We start from the raw sequence: 14,740 nt of genomic DNA, 5'->3' as shown, positions 1-14,740 counted from the left end.
GAGTGGTTCTCAGTTTCACACACTTAGAATTCTCAAAGTATTCAAAGATCTGCTAAATTGTGAATAGTTCTATAATGTTGTTAGTTAATGAGGTTAGATACTGTTTATATTGATGTGTATGCACATATATAGTATACATGTAGTAGTATGTTGTATATGCTGTTCTAATAGTTGTATCTTCCTGCCCTTTTTCTTCTGTGTAGTTTTTATATCGGGTATCTTTTAGACTAGCTTTATTACCAGAAACTACAGTTGATGTGTTGTCTGACAAGCAGCAACATTTTTGAAAATCACATTCTTTGACAGAATTACACATTTTACTTTTTCTTTGCAGGAGCCTTCTCCTCCATTTGTTTGCCCCTCCCTCTCCTCATTTCACGCATTTCATCTGAAGACAGAAGGCCAACACCATGTCAAAAACAGAAAAAAAGGATTACCGAAACATCGATGAGGATGCAATTCTCAAGGGACTCAGTGCTGAAGAGCTTGAGCAGCTGGAGTATGAACTGCAGGAGATGGACCCTGAGGTAAACGCTCGTGATGGTGTGCCAGAGTGTCTCTGCCTCACAGCTCCAGACTGATTGTCTGCTTGTTTGGAGTCTGCATGGTCTCACGGTGTCTGCATGGTTGTAACTCCTACATTCTTCTTTGTGCCAGTGATTCCAGGGTAGGCTCCAACATCCCTGAATTTGATTAAGCTGGTTTAAGCACATTCTGTTCTCTTATCCTAAAATGTTACATTAAAAGGCACTGCATATGTGAATATGGTGGGTGGGTGTTGATTGTATGCTGCAATGAGCCACCATCTAGCTTTGCTCCTCAGGCTGGAAGTATGGGGATTCAAACTAGAAAAGAGGACAAAGAAAATGAATAGATAGATACAAAATTATGAAACTGGAGTTATAAAGTTTTTTCAGTTTTTAAAACCCATACAGTGTACTAAAGTGACTTGCGATGAAAGATTGTTTATGTACCTGACAATTGTTTCTTTTTGTCTGGCCTTTCACCTGCATATTATTTAGAAGACTACAAGGTACAAGTAAGAGTCATGTGGCCAGGAATTCACAGTCACATTAGTAATAATTAAGTTTAAAAATGGAAGACATTTTGTATGCACATCCTAGTACAAATGTACTGGAAATAAACTTTGGCACTGAGTGACAAATTATTGAGATCATATAAAGAATCAGCCCTCTTTTAGAGAAATTAATGAGAAGAGAAAATAAATAAAAGTGTGTTAGACAGAAATGCAGGCAACATAATCTGAGAAAAACAGGGGTTGAAAGATGCTCAATAAAGTGGGAAACAGAGGAAATGATCCATACATCAGTAAAGTTGTCCATAATAAAATAAAATAAAAATGTGTAAATATACAAGTTTGAGATAAAATTTCAACATTTTATGGTATCATGGTTTGGAAACGTTTTGGACATTTCTTTCATTTTTTGCATTTTGTTGACCAAGGAGGAGGTGTAGGACCAAGCTCTATGAAGAAAGTTGATGAAACACATCAACCCCTCTTAGAAGTGGGAAGAGATGAAGAAGAAGAAGATAACCCTGAAAGAGGCTGTGGGTGTCACATTCAAGCTTAGAATAGGATGTCATTTAGTTGTGTGTGAACAAGCATATTCACAGTGGAGGAGCAGAGGTATCCCAGACACCTAGGCAATAATGTGAGAAAACCTTGGACAGTGCAAAGGCAAAAATATAGAAATGTAAACTTTTCAGAAAGCTTTCCCCCAGCCTGAGCTGAAGGACTGTTTGACTGGAACAATGTGACAAACAATTGTAGATTACAATAAAAAGTGAATGCAGCCATGGAATGAGCAGTGCTAACCATAATCATGCTAGTCCTTAAACAGTAAATCAAACATGGAGCAATTAATCAAGCATTAGTTCCTAATTGTTATTGTTTTCCTCATGCCAATGAGGGTCCTTGACCACATGTATGTGACCTATAATCAGAAGGTTGGACATAAAGGTGGCTGCACAAAGTGTATGGTGGATGATGTGGATGCTGGCTTGCATATAATGAGCTAAACAGGCTTCCAAATAAAAAAGGAAACATTCTGTTTAAATGCTCTCAGAATCCAAAGAATTTTTTGTTTCACTTTTGTTAGTTTCTGATCCCCCTCATCCCTCCATAATCAAGGGATCATCCAGACACTTCTAGAAAAGCTATAGTTTTTTTTTTCTCTTGAGCATGCTGTAAGTGATATCTTTTGTTAAGGAAGTATTAAAGTTGACCGGTGTAATGGGGGCTACAGCAATTTCCTTTTCTTGTACCTTACAGTGTGGTGTGGTGGCCAAAGCACAGGACCTTATTCACAAAGGTTGTTGGTTCAGTTTCTGCCTCTAAAATGCACTGTGACATACTGCTTAAATTATTAAAATGGACCTGTGCTCCAATTAAAACAATTTAATGTATATTAGTCTTGTAATTCACTTTGAATAAAAACATCAGCCTAATCTACAGTAAACTAACACTAATAACATAACATTTTCCATCCATCCATTATCCAACCCGCTATATCCTAACTACAGGGTCACGGGGGTCTGCTGGAGCCAATCCCAGCCAACACAGGGTGCAAGGCAGGAAACAAACCCTGGGCAGGGCACCAGCCCACCGCAGAGCGCACACACACACCCACACACCAAACACACAGTAGGGACCATTTAGGATCATACCTACTAAATGCAATTTAGGATTGCAGGGACTAAGGCTATTCGAGTAGCACTGGATACAAAGTTGGAAACCACCATGGACTAAACATCAGTCCATCTCAGAACCCACTCACACACCCACCAAGTTCAAATCATCATCTTAGGGGATGTAAGAGGAAAATTTACAAAGGTACAAAGTAGAAACGCCACACAGACAAAGACCTTGGATGACCAGGCATGGGATTTGAACCCAGGACACTGGATTCGTGAAGCAGCAGCACTGTTTTATTATTTTGCCCACTAATAATGATAATATTGTTTTTCTTTGACTAAATTTTTATAATTTGCACGCACTTGCTAACATATAGGTTTTTAACATATTTTCAAAGTTTCTGAGGGCCTCCATTTTTTAACCAGTGACTGAGCCCACTAATGCTTTGTTGACTATGGCTGCCATACCTCTAATGCTGAAAGGCTTGGATCACAGCTCCCACATGCTGTGAGTGATGACAAATAGCTGGTTTCGCAGCTGATAAAACAAGTGGGTTTCCTCTTACCCACACAAGAAGGATAAACAATTGAACTCATTATCACAAAAGAAGGCAGATCTGAAGGGCTCTTCATCAGCAAAAATGGGTGGGAAGGGTAAGAGTCTGAAAATTGTTCTCTTTCAGGTTTCATCCCACCAACTGTATTTATTAATGATTCTCAAACTCCACTCCCCAGGTCAGCTGAGTTTTTTTTAACTTTAATTGCTGACAACAGTCTGGCATATTTTAAAATAATATTTATTTTACGTACTCCCTCAGTTTAGGAAAAAAAAAATAACTAATTTGAATCACTTTGGGACAGAGATGCCACAGTTTGGAATCTGGGTATGCGTACTAAATACATTGTGTTTTCTTTCCCAGAATGCTATGCTGCCAGCAGGCTTTCGTCAGAGAGATCAGACTAAGAAGACTCCGACTGGGCCCTTCAATCGAGACGCCTTGATGGAGCACCTGGAAAAATCAGCTTTAGAACTGGCTGACCGAGAGGACCTCGTGCCTTTCACTGGGGAGAAGAAAGGTAGCTTCTGCATCCCTCCAATGATTCAACTTTTGTAGCTAATGAATTTCAAAGCGCAACTTTTTGTTGTACAAAGATGGGTAGACAGCAAGTTAGCAGAATGATGGCAAGTAATGTGATTATTGTAGCATCCTGAAACAGATAGGGACCCCAAGTAGAGTTTTGAGTGTTTTAAAATAAGGTTGTTTTGTTTGTGCGAGGCTGTCACAAACAGGATGCAGATATTGCTACAGTCTTCTGGTAAAGACCCGGATCTGGGGAAAAACACACTTTTTAAAAGCAAATCTCACTTACACATTTCAGTATTTAAACATGATAAAATGGACTGTCCGTTGTGGCGTTTAAACCAGGACTACAATCACAGGCTTCACAATAACATAGTTTTACTATGTTATACTTAATTATTGACCTAAAAAAGCAGGTGAAATTGATTAATACCCTTAAAACCATAACATTTACAAATGTAAAACTTCTTAAAACTTACCAACTACTTTATTAAGGTTGTCCAGACACATTAACTGTAAAAGGAATCCTGTGATTCCATATCCCTACCATATTTTTAAAAAATATAATTTTCACATTCCAGATTTAGTATGTATTAGTTAGATTGAAAAGTTTAATCTGAGAGTAACACTCTGTTGTACATGGAGAAAATAGGTCCAATCCAAAACATTTCTCAGGAGCACAGAGAGGAGAGAAAAATGAATTGGGAGCTACAGACCAAAAGGGTAAATCCAGAAAATAGTTGTTAAACTAGTGATGGTGGTTGTGTGATGACAATATTCCTTCAGGGTCAATTCTCTTTTGAACCACTTCTGAGCGTTACTACAATCAAAAATCTTTTTTTTTTTGTGGCTGTATTATCTTTGCACATTGCAATGAAAAAATGTGCCCATTCATGTCTGTAATTTTTTTATTTACATTGTTTTAAGCTGTTTGGAGAGAATTGATGGATGGCAATGCTTAGGTCTTGTAAAAAATGTTAGATGGATTTACATTGAAGTCCCAGACTGGGCCATATGTGGTACGGTGTATCATAGGTCCGTGGTGTGAATCAACGCAGGCACAGGGATTTATTTTGAAATAGTGTGGCTCAGACACAAGAGTCTGGGTATATGGAGGAAAGATGTGTGGCCAAGGAGCACTAATGGGGAAATGGCTTAATTAATTATGCACAATTTGCACAGCTAACCCTCTTTAGCAGTTCCGTGGGTCAGTGATTGCAAGACCAACACTCACAGGGTTATATAAAGGATCTGAGTAGATCAAAATGGGAATGAGATAAAATATCCAAAGAAGAAATCAAGGAAAAAGGGAAAAAGACAGCAGAATCAAGCATTTGGGCCAGTTTAGAGGAGTGGAGGTGAAGCAGTCGGTGAAGCCCCATGGTGGAGTAAGAGGAATGACACTTCCGGGGAGGATGGAACTTTGCTAAGTGATCAGAGCCAGGGATATTGACTACTCCTGGAGTCCTATAGGTTATTGGCAAAGTAGGTAGGATGAGAGAGCCAGGCTCAGGTTGTCCCAATGGGCACAGATGGAAGGTGGCTGGGATAGATGCTGTATGACGAATTGCATTGCCTGGTGTCTCAGTCCAGCTGAGCAGACCTATGTGGATTTGCAGGAACCAGTCCTGACTATGATTTTATACCTGGCTTTTAACAACTTGTTGGATGTATTTATTTATTTATTGGTTTTATTGTCATAGTACTATTTTTATGGATTATTTGTTGAAGATTTAAACTGCGCTGCTTTTTTTACACTTTTGTTGTTATTAATAAATATGCATTTTTCACTTTCATCACAATTAACTTGTTTGTGTCCTCAACTGCCCAACTCCTTCCTGGTTTTTAACTATTAATGTCCTGGGAAACACTCAGTGGCTGCGGGCACCTGGAGCATCACACCATACTGAAATAATATCTTTCATTTTATGTCATGGCATATTGCTCTGACAGTTTTGGATTATTATCCAGCTGAAACACAAACTAACTGCAGTGTTCAAGAAGTAAATATAAGGATTTTACCTGAATCTTATTTGTCTTGCATGCAGTTCATCTTTTTGTAAATTTGAACAAGACTGCCATCCCCATCATCCTTACAGCACCATGCTACCAATACTACACCTTACTGTGGGGTCAGTATGATATGTCTGGCATCCAGTGTGTGATCTGTGCTATACTTACTGCTTTGCAATCAGGCCAGAAGCTTCCATTTTTGTGTCATTGCCCTATCAGACTTTTCATCATATATTACTCAGGGTGATACTTTTTAAACACATTGTGAGCAAGGATGTGGAATCTTTTTTTATTGTAGGGTTCTTCATTACCTTTCTTTAATTAAGAGCCTTCTTGTGAAATGTCTTGGAGATTATTGATCCTGAATGTCATCTCTAATTACAGACCCTGACTTCTGTAACTCTTGTTTAGTCACACTTGATATTCCTTATGTAATGTCCATCACCTGAATTTGAGAGAACACTCAACATGCACAACAGTAGGAAATGTAACACATAGAACTTCTGTACTATGTTTTGAGTATTTAGGTATAAAGGCCAACTGACTTTCAACATTTGAATTTTGTGTTGAGGAGTGACTCTCATTTCATCATAAAGAAATTGTTTTTAAAAAGCAATTTCTTTATAAAAAAAAATTGTATTTTTGACTGAGGCTCATTTTTGTTAAAAAAGAGCATAATACGGTGTTATCTGAAATGAGACAGAAGCTTCCCTGAAAGAGTCAAATGTTGAAATTTGGGGTGTCTCTATTATTATTTAAATGGTAAATTTTCAAAATTTAATATTATTATAAACCTAAAATGTATACTGACTTTTTGTAAGTAAATTATAGGAGACATTTTTGTTTCAATTATGCTACCATGCATAGGCAATGAAGGAATGACCCTAACTCAAACTGATATGCAGTTTTCACACAATTTTCAATTGAAAGGTATATTAACTAAACTTACAATTCAAACTTAGTGTAATGTTTTTGATTTACAAATAAAACACAAAACCACACATGATATTCATTTTTGTCTCCTTTCTTTATGCCTTTTAGTTTTGCAAAGCAATCCAAAATGAGCAATATGTCTGAGGGTGTTAATGTTACACTAGTGAATGCTGCTAGCATGAGCTCTGTAGAATGTATTTTAAGATTTGTTGACCTCCATGCTAAGCCTGCCTGCAAGAATATGTTAGGTCCCCAGAGGTCTCCTTGACCCCACCCATGGATAGAAGGAGCTCATCTGTTTTTCTTCTTTCTGAAAAGGGAGTGTATTTAAATGAAGAGAACATAAAGTAAGTAGCCATAGACATAAACTGTTAAAGAAAAAAATGTACAATGTCTGTGACAACATATCATAAAAAGCAACAAATAACCATGAGACAAAGTGAAAGGAGTGTATACTAACAATGTTGACATTAATATTAATATGCTTCAAGAAATGTCAGTTTCTTTTTTACAGTAGATCTGCCTAACACCATGGCACCATACCTTATTTTATTTGATCCCATCCTCACAACTACCACCCCTCCTTACCCTTCTTTGAGATGGTCTGGTGTTAGCTTCCCCAAAATGCCAAAGTATAGTTAATGTACACCCTGAGTACATATTGTTTTGCCCCTTTAAAGTAAGAAGTCACCTCTGCCTACCTGGTTAATGACTCCTGCATTTTCTACAATTCACATATCTCTTAGTACTTTGTTAATGTTCTACCACTGAGGACCTGTTCATCAACTTCACATGTTCTTTCATGGACAGTCTCATCTGGCCCCAACACTTTCAGCTGCAGCTTCTTGCAAGTGCCTTCACTATTCAGGTGTTGAACCAGGATCCTTTTAGACTAAATGCCTCATTCCTGCCCTCAGATGCAGGAGTAGCTCAGGCTGAAGCACCCACTAGGCATCCCCAGTAAAGTTTCAGCACCTATGTGGGTATCCCAAGTTTGTCCGACTGTTACCCTGACCATCTGAGTCAACTGACCACCAAGACCTGATCAGCTGACAGCTCAGCACCTTCAATGGAGTGTCAGAAACGTATAGCTTCAGATCAAGTGACGAACGCTATTATGGACAGAAATGCTCTGTACACATATGAGTAACCTTGTGTTGGAATAGAGTGTGTTATGCACAATACATGAATGACACCTATGCGCAATAGTTATTCATCAGTACTACTTAGACCAATCAGAGACACTCCTTCGAAAGTCACAGAAGTAGGTGAATCCATCTTTCAATATGTGAAATCTCCCAGTGAATGTAAAGCCACCTGTGTAGTGGTTAAGGGTTTGGACCTCAAACTCTAAGGTTGTGGGTTCATATCCCACTACTGACACTTTGTGACCATGAGCAAGTCACTTGACCTGCTTGTACTCCAATTAGAAAACCAAAAGAAATGTAACCAATTGTATCATAAATGTTATAAGTCATCTTGGGTAAAGGTGTAAGCCAAATAAGTACATGTAAATCTATCTGAATACCCTACCAACCATTTATAAGAAGACTGAATGTATTAGAAAGATTTTAGGTATAAGCAACATGCCAAGCTTTCCTCTCTGTAACTATCATCATTCAAAATCCAGCTACACACAACTGGTATCCAACAAGGACTTGTACTATAAGAATCCCTCAAAATTTATAGGACAGTTCTGGTATGAGAATCTACACCAGGTCAAGACAGCTGTTTTAAGAGACAGTGCTGTGCACTGAGATGAGTCAGACTGTATCTAGTTAACCTTTTTCAACCTCCTCAATTCCAGCATCTTCCCTGGATAAAATACCTGGGAGTGCAGCTGGATGATAAATTAGACTGGTCTGCCAATACTGATGCTCTGTGTAGGAAAGGACAGAGCCGGTTATACTTCCTTAGAAGGCTGGCATCCTTCAACATCTGCAATAAGATGCTGCAAATGTTCTATCAGACGGTTGTGGCGAGCGCCCTCTTCTACGCGGTGGTGTGCTGGGGAGGCAGCATTCAGAAGAAAGACGCCTCACGCCTGGACAAACTGGTGAGGAAGGCAGGCTCTATTGTTGGCATGGAGCTGGACAGTTTAACATCTGTGGCAGAGCGACGGGCGCTCAGCAGGCTCCTATCAATTATGGAGAATCCACTGCATCCACTAAACAGTGTCATCTCCAGACAGAAGAGCAGCTTCAGCGACAGACTGCTGTCACTGTCCTGCTCCACTGACAGACTGAGAAGATCGTTCCTCCCCAAAACTATGTGACTCTTCAATTCCACCCGGGGGGGGGTAAATGTTAACATTATAAAAAGTTATTGTCTGTTTTTACCTGCATTATTATCAATCTTTAATTTAATATTGTTTTTTTTGTATCAGTATGCTGCTGCTGGAGAATGTGAATTTCCCCTTGGGATTAATAAAGTATCTATCTATCTATCTATCTATCTATCTATCTATCTATCTATCTATCTATCTATCTATCTATCTATCTATCTATCTATCTATCTATCTATCTATCTATCTGGATGTCACGAAATGTTCCACATCTAAGGTATTGTTCCACATCTGAGCTAATTTCCATTGCCAAAGTATAATCTGCATTGATCTTTTACTTACTTTTGGCTGAGCCTGACCAAGCAGGGTAAGTCACCAGCAAAGCTGACATTTTTGGCTAGCCTCACTCACATGCTTAGCTTGAGGGTTGAATACCTGTATCCCTGTTCTACAAAGGTTTTAGTGGAATAACCAGGAAAGTTCATTTTGGATTCTTTTTTGTTTAACAATACATCTTATACCAGTTTGAGATGGGTACCATATTAAGTACTCAAGATTCATGTATGAATAGTGTTAGGGAGAAGAATCAACTGATGGATGTTAATCAATCAAATAATTTTTTTTCCCTTGGCAATGGTAGTAAGTAATTAGGTAATTAGGTTCATACTTTATTTTACTGACCTTTCTCGGTAAGGTGTTTTTTTCTGGCCATTAGACTTAACTGAAGCACACTTGCTTTACAAAACAGAATCACACAACGTATTGCCTAAATGTCTTGTTAAGTCTGGACTCTTAACAGGCCTTGCGTGCACTGAAAGCAAAGTTAATTTCCAATATTTCTTACACTCCTGAGCAAATAGTTCTAAGTATTCCTAGGGCATGCTGTTTAATTTACCACAAGATGCCTTAACTTTTTTGAAGAGAAATGCTTTGTAATTTCTTTCTTTAATGCAACTAATTTTAACAGCTCTGCGAAGCGTCAAGATCAAAGCTGTGAGGATCTTGATAAGGTTCAGTGCCAAGCTCTTTCAGTGCCAGGTTGTACCCAAGAATGGCGAGTTAGTCAGGAATATGATCCTGAGGTCAAGAAGGTTCTCCAGTGGAAAGAGGAACAGCATCGTCCCTGCTGGGAGGAAGTGGCACTTGAATCACCTGCAGTTAAGGGTCTTTGGTCCCAGTGGGACAGCTTGGTTGTGGAAGAGGGGGTATTGAAGCGACAATGGAGGGACCCTGCAACTGGAGAAGGGAGGTGGCAGATCGTTGTACCACGACAGCTGCGTGAAGAGATCCTGAGGAACATGCATGGAACGCTTGGAGTTGGTCATTTTGGAGTCACCAAGACCTTAAGGCGGGTGAGGCAGGCGTTTTATTGGGGACAGTGCAGGCGCGATGTAGAGGACTACTGCCGCAGGTGTGATTTATGCACAGCCAGGAAAGGACCCCAAGGAAGGTCTACTGCCCCACTACAACAGTATCAGGTAGGGGCTCCAATGGAACGGGTGGCAATTGACATTCTTGGGCCATTTCCCTGCTCAGCTATGGGGAATCGGTTTGTTTTAGTCGCAATGGACTATTTTACCAAGTGGCCCGAGGCCTATGCACTACCTAATCAAGAAGCTGAGACTGTTGCTGAAGCTCTAATTACAGGATTCTTTAGTCGGTTCGGGATGCCTGTCGAACTGCATTCAGACCAAGGGAGAAACTTTGAAAGCCAGGTCTTTCAAAAAGTATGTGAGAGACTTGGCATCCAGAAAACCCGAACCACCCCTCTACACCCCCAGAGTGATGGGCTAGCCGAGCGGTTTATCCAGACTCTGACCACACAGCTGGCTCTTACCACCTCTAAGGATCAAAAGGACTGGGACCAACAGCTGGCTCTGGTTCTGATGGCCTGCCGATCTGCTGTGCAGGAATCCTCTGGATGCACCCCTGCTTTATTAATGCTAGGACGGGAGCTGCGAACACCGTCTGCACTTGTATATGGTGTTCCCCCTGACACCCCAGCTGAACCGCCAGGCCCTGACTATGCTCGCAAGTTACAGGATCGATTGGAGGTGGCACATAACTTTGCAAGGGGCCGGATAAGAGTAGCAGCAGAGAAACAGAAGCGCCACTATGACATTAGGGTTCGGGGGCAGCCTTTTCAAGCAGGTGATCAAGTTTGGGTGTATGGGCCAAAAAGACAGAAGGGACGCTCTCCAAAGCTGGACAGTCCTTGGGTGGGACCCTGTCAAGTATTGGAACGGGTGGGGGAGGTTGTTTACTGGGTCCAGTTACCACCTCCGGGCAGGAGAGTGTTTTTGCATCAGGACCGTCTGGCCAGTTACAGAGGTTGTGCTCCTTCACAACCTGCACCCATGACTGCCACAACACCTTCCACAAATCTTGGCTCAGACGTTATACCACTTGCCCGGCCTGACTCCACTAACAGACGCCCACGCCGGCGAAGACAGCTGCCAAGACATCTGCATGATTATGTGCTTCCTCGGGGACGAGGAGCTGAGGAGGGGGCAGTGTGACGTGTCTTGCCATTGCATGGGCTATAGGGAAGGGAAGCAGTGTTGGGGTGGAGTCTTGAGGGAACCCTGTTTGTAAGGGCTTGGGGCACCTCCCTAGAGAGAGAGATGAGTGACAGGGATCTGGGTTAATTAATTAATGGGGCGTGATAAAAAGTGGTGGGTGGCCGGAAGTTGGAGTTGGAGGCTGGAGAAAGTGAGAAGAACAGTATAAGGTGTACGGAAGGGAAGTAACTGTTTGGAGAGTAAGAGAGGTAGATAGGACGAAGGTGATTAGTCTTTGTTATTTTGGAGGTGTCCCCGTGACCCAGACAACGGGCGGCTGTAGGGCACCGTTTATATCGCGGCTGATTGAATAAAAAGCCAGTCGGCATTTTTGGAAGACTTCCCCGGACAAGCGGCTCCTGAGTGTGTTATTCGACGGGACGTCACAATATTTTGCCACATGCAGTAAATGTATATTGTGCCTCTCAAAGTATTTACGGTAGTTTGCTATTATAAGTGGAAAGGTGCAGTGGTTAGTAATGGTGACTCACAGTGCCAACAATCTATTTTTCATTCTTGGGTTAGGTATCGTCTGTGAAGAGTGCACATTCTCCACCTGTGATCCTGCTTTTTTTTCCCTGTATTACCTCTGTTTCCATGTTATTGTATGTGGTGACTCTGTATTGGCACAGTAATAATACACATACTGTATTATTATTATTATTTACATTTAATTATGAATCTCTAAAAACACTCAAACATATTTTTGGAGTGTGGGAGGAAATGTTTATTGAGCCAAATACTCTAATATGCACATTTTTAGGTGTGGGAGGAAACAGAAGTAGGTATTTATGCAGCATTTATGATTTATGCTATATGTGAATGTGCCCTGTGAGGTACCAGAGAGCAGCATTCATTTGTGCTTTATACCCAATACTAACTAGGTGGCACCCAGCTTTCTGTGAACCTGCAATGGAAAAAGAGAAGTAAGGTTTTTGGTATTTTGATTATGCAGTGGCTTTCTTAATTACTCATTTCTAGTACCTGATACATTATCATAAGAGCAAAAATCCAACTATAAATGGAGAATTTATCTTTTACTGCTGTATTTGCTTTTTGGTGCTTGTATTGTTATAGTTGCTTTATTTATTTTTATATAATCCATTGTGATTAAAGAGACCAGGGATGCCAAAGAAATGTTGGGGTGCCAACTGGGCAACCCTTTTTAATCAGAGAATCAAAAAAAAAAAAAATCAGTGCTCATGGGCACTCAGGTCAATGGGGTGTTAATAGCCCAAAGTGTTTGGTTTCAGCGTGAGCTGTGTCTTCATTAAAGTTCAGGTTCAGATTGAATACCTCCATCGGTAGACTGCCTGTTTTTATATGGCTTCCTGGGTGGAAGGGATGGGGTGTTCTCCTGGCATTGAGGGCGAGGCGAGGAGGTCCTCTCAGAACTGCAGTGGAGATTGAAGAAATGGTTAGTGCCAGCGCCGCCTCTTGTCCCAAAGTGGAGCCTTTTTAGAGCCTGGCAAGGTGTTTCTCAGGTGAGCATGCATGACACAGTCTCATATCATACATTGCCCAGCAGATTCTAAGTGATCTCTAAGTAGCAGTTTTGTCAGCTGTACCAATTCACTGAAGTATGACTCTCTTTTAGTGTATTTGAGTGACACTGAGGTAGTGTTTGGTTCATTTACATCACACCAATTCATTATATTTTGCTTTCCTTGTTATTCAACTGAGCCCAAAAACACTTTCAAAGTTTGTAATCTCTATAAACAGTTGTTGGTTATATTGAACACAATCTTTAACCACACCTAAAATGTAAAAAATTACCAAACAAAATTTTAGGGAATAAAAGTACTTTTCTCTCCTTCTGTTGATCCTTAAATTACTATGTTTTTTTTTAAAGAAACAACCATAAATAATCAAAAGGAAAGCATTTACTTCTATATAATATCTAAAAAATAATATCTAAAATAAGTAATGCATAAAAATATTCGTAATTGAAATGCCACCGATATTCATTTGAATGCTCTGCATTGCATATTGCTGAAGCTCTTATTTTATATCTTTACCTGTGAAAATGAGTTGCCTGTATAAACAATGCACTTTTACTTTAACAGTGAATTAAAACAGATTCTTTCTTTCTTTTTTATGACCACTATTACAACACTATTTAAGAATACTGAATGTTCCATGTCAGTTTCACTTGCTGTCCATACCAATTTACACTGGGAACAAAATTAAATGGGTGGCACAGTGGTAGTGCTGCTGACCTGCAGAAAGGACACCAGGATTTGCATCCCGGGTCCTCTGCCTCTGTGGAGTTTGCATGTTCTTCCATAGTCTGCGATGGTTTCTTCTTGGTGCTCCAATTTCCTCCCACAGTCCAAAGAGTGCATGTTAAGTGAATTGGCGATCCTAATTTGGCAGTAGTGTGTGGTTGTGCTGAGTGTTATGTGAATGTGTTGTTATGTGTGTGCATTTGCCTTGTGACGGACTGGCACTCTTTCCTAGGTCTCTTCCTGCCTTTTCCCTATGCTAGCTGGGATAGGCTCCAGCACATAACCCCTACAGGCCTGCCGCCCATCCCCATAGTGTAATTCTATTCAGGGCAAAGCAGCTTAGAAAATGACTGACAAAATTAAATTCTTTAGCATGCTCTGTTAGATACACCCAGGTCATTAAGTCTTGAGTCTATCCATATGAAACCTCAGTATATTACTGTCCAAAGACTGTTTTTCAATATTTATGACATGTGTGTTTTAACTGAAAGCTTATACAGTATATCCATACTTGTGCATATGTCAATGCAAAACGTGTGCCAAACTGTTGTGTGGAATGCTCAGAGATTCCATAAATAGAACAGGCGAGTATAATGCAAATCACACATGTGCGCTAACTGGTGCAAGGCTGACAAAAATAACTGAAATTTCTTTCTTGTTGTGCAACTTGTAATCAATTTTTTTCACTCTAATTATAGTAAACAGTCTATCCTGCATTGCCCCCCCCCCCCCCATTCATTTTTTTATTTTATTGATTTTATTAAAATCAAATAACATTCCATACAAATAAGTCAAGACTTTTACAAGACTTTGTTCGAAACAAATCAACCCCCATCCTGCATTGCCCCTCATTCAAAGCTGCTTCTGTCCTCCTAGTCTTCTAGATAAACATGTATTGAAGGCAGTAGCAGTATGGTCACATATACAGAGTGAAATTCTTACAGTATATGTTTGACTAGCATGCAAAATGTCACCCCTTTCTGG

General features: G+C 40.1%; 1 protein-coding gene across 1 annotated transcript in view; it reads left to right on the top strand.

The window, feature by feature from the left end:
• tmod4 (tropomodulin 4 (muscle)) overlaps positions 1-14,740 on the top strand; it is a 106,296-nt gene that overhangs the window by 48,479 nt on the left and 43,077 nt on the right. The window contains exons 2-3 of the mRNA XM_051923660.1: positions 335-527; positions 3,576-3,732. Of these exons, the coding sequence (XP_051779620.1) occupies positions 411-527; positions 3,576-3,732 (274 nt within the window). The 5' untranslated portion in view covers positions 335-410. The remainder of the gene's footprint in view (positions 1-334; positions 528-3,575; positions 3,733-14,740) is intronic.

Source organism: Erpetoichthys calabaricus, chromosome 2 (assembly GCF_900747795.2).
Source record: "Erpetoichthys calabaricus chromosome 2, fErpCal1.3, whole genome shotgun sequence".
Taxonomy (NCBI): domain Eukaryota; kingdom Metazoa; phylum Chordata; class Cladistia; order Polypteriformes; family Polypteridae; genus Erpetoichthys; species Erpetoichthys calabaricus.
Note: the sequence above shows the minus strand (reverse complement) of the source record. Positions and strands in the feature narration are given on the sequence as shown.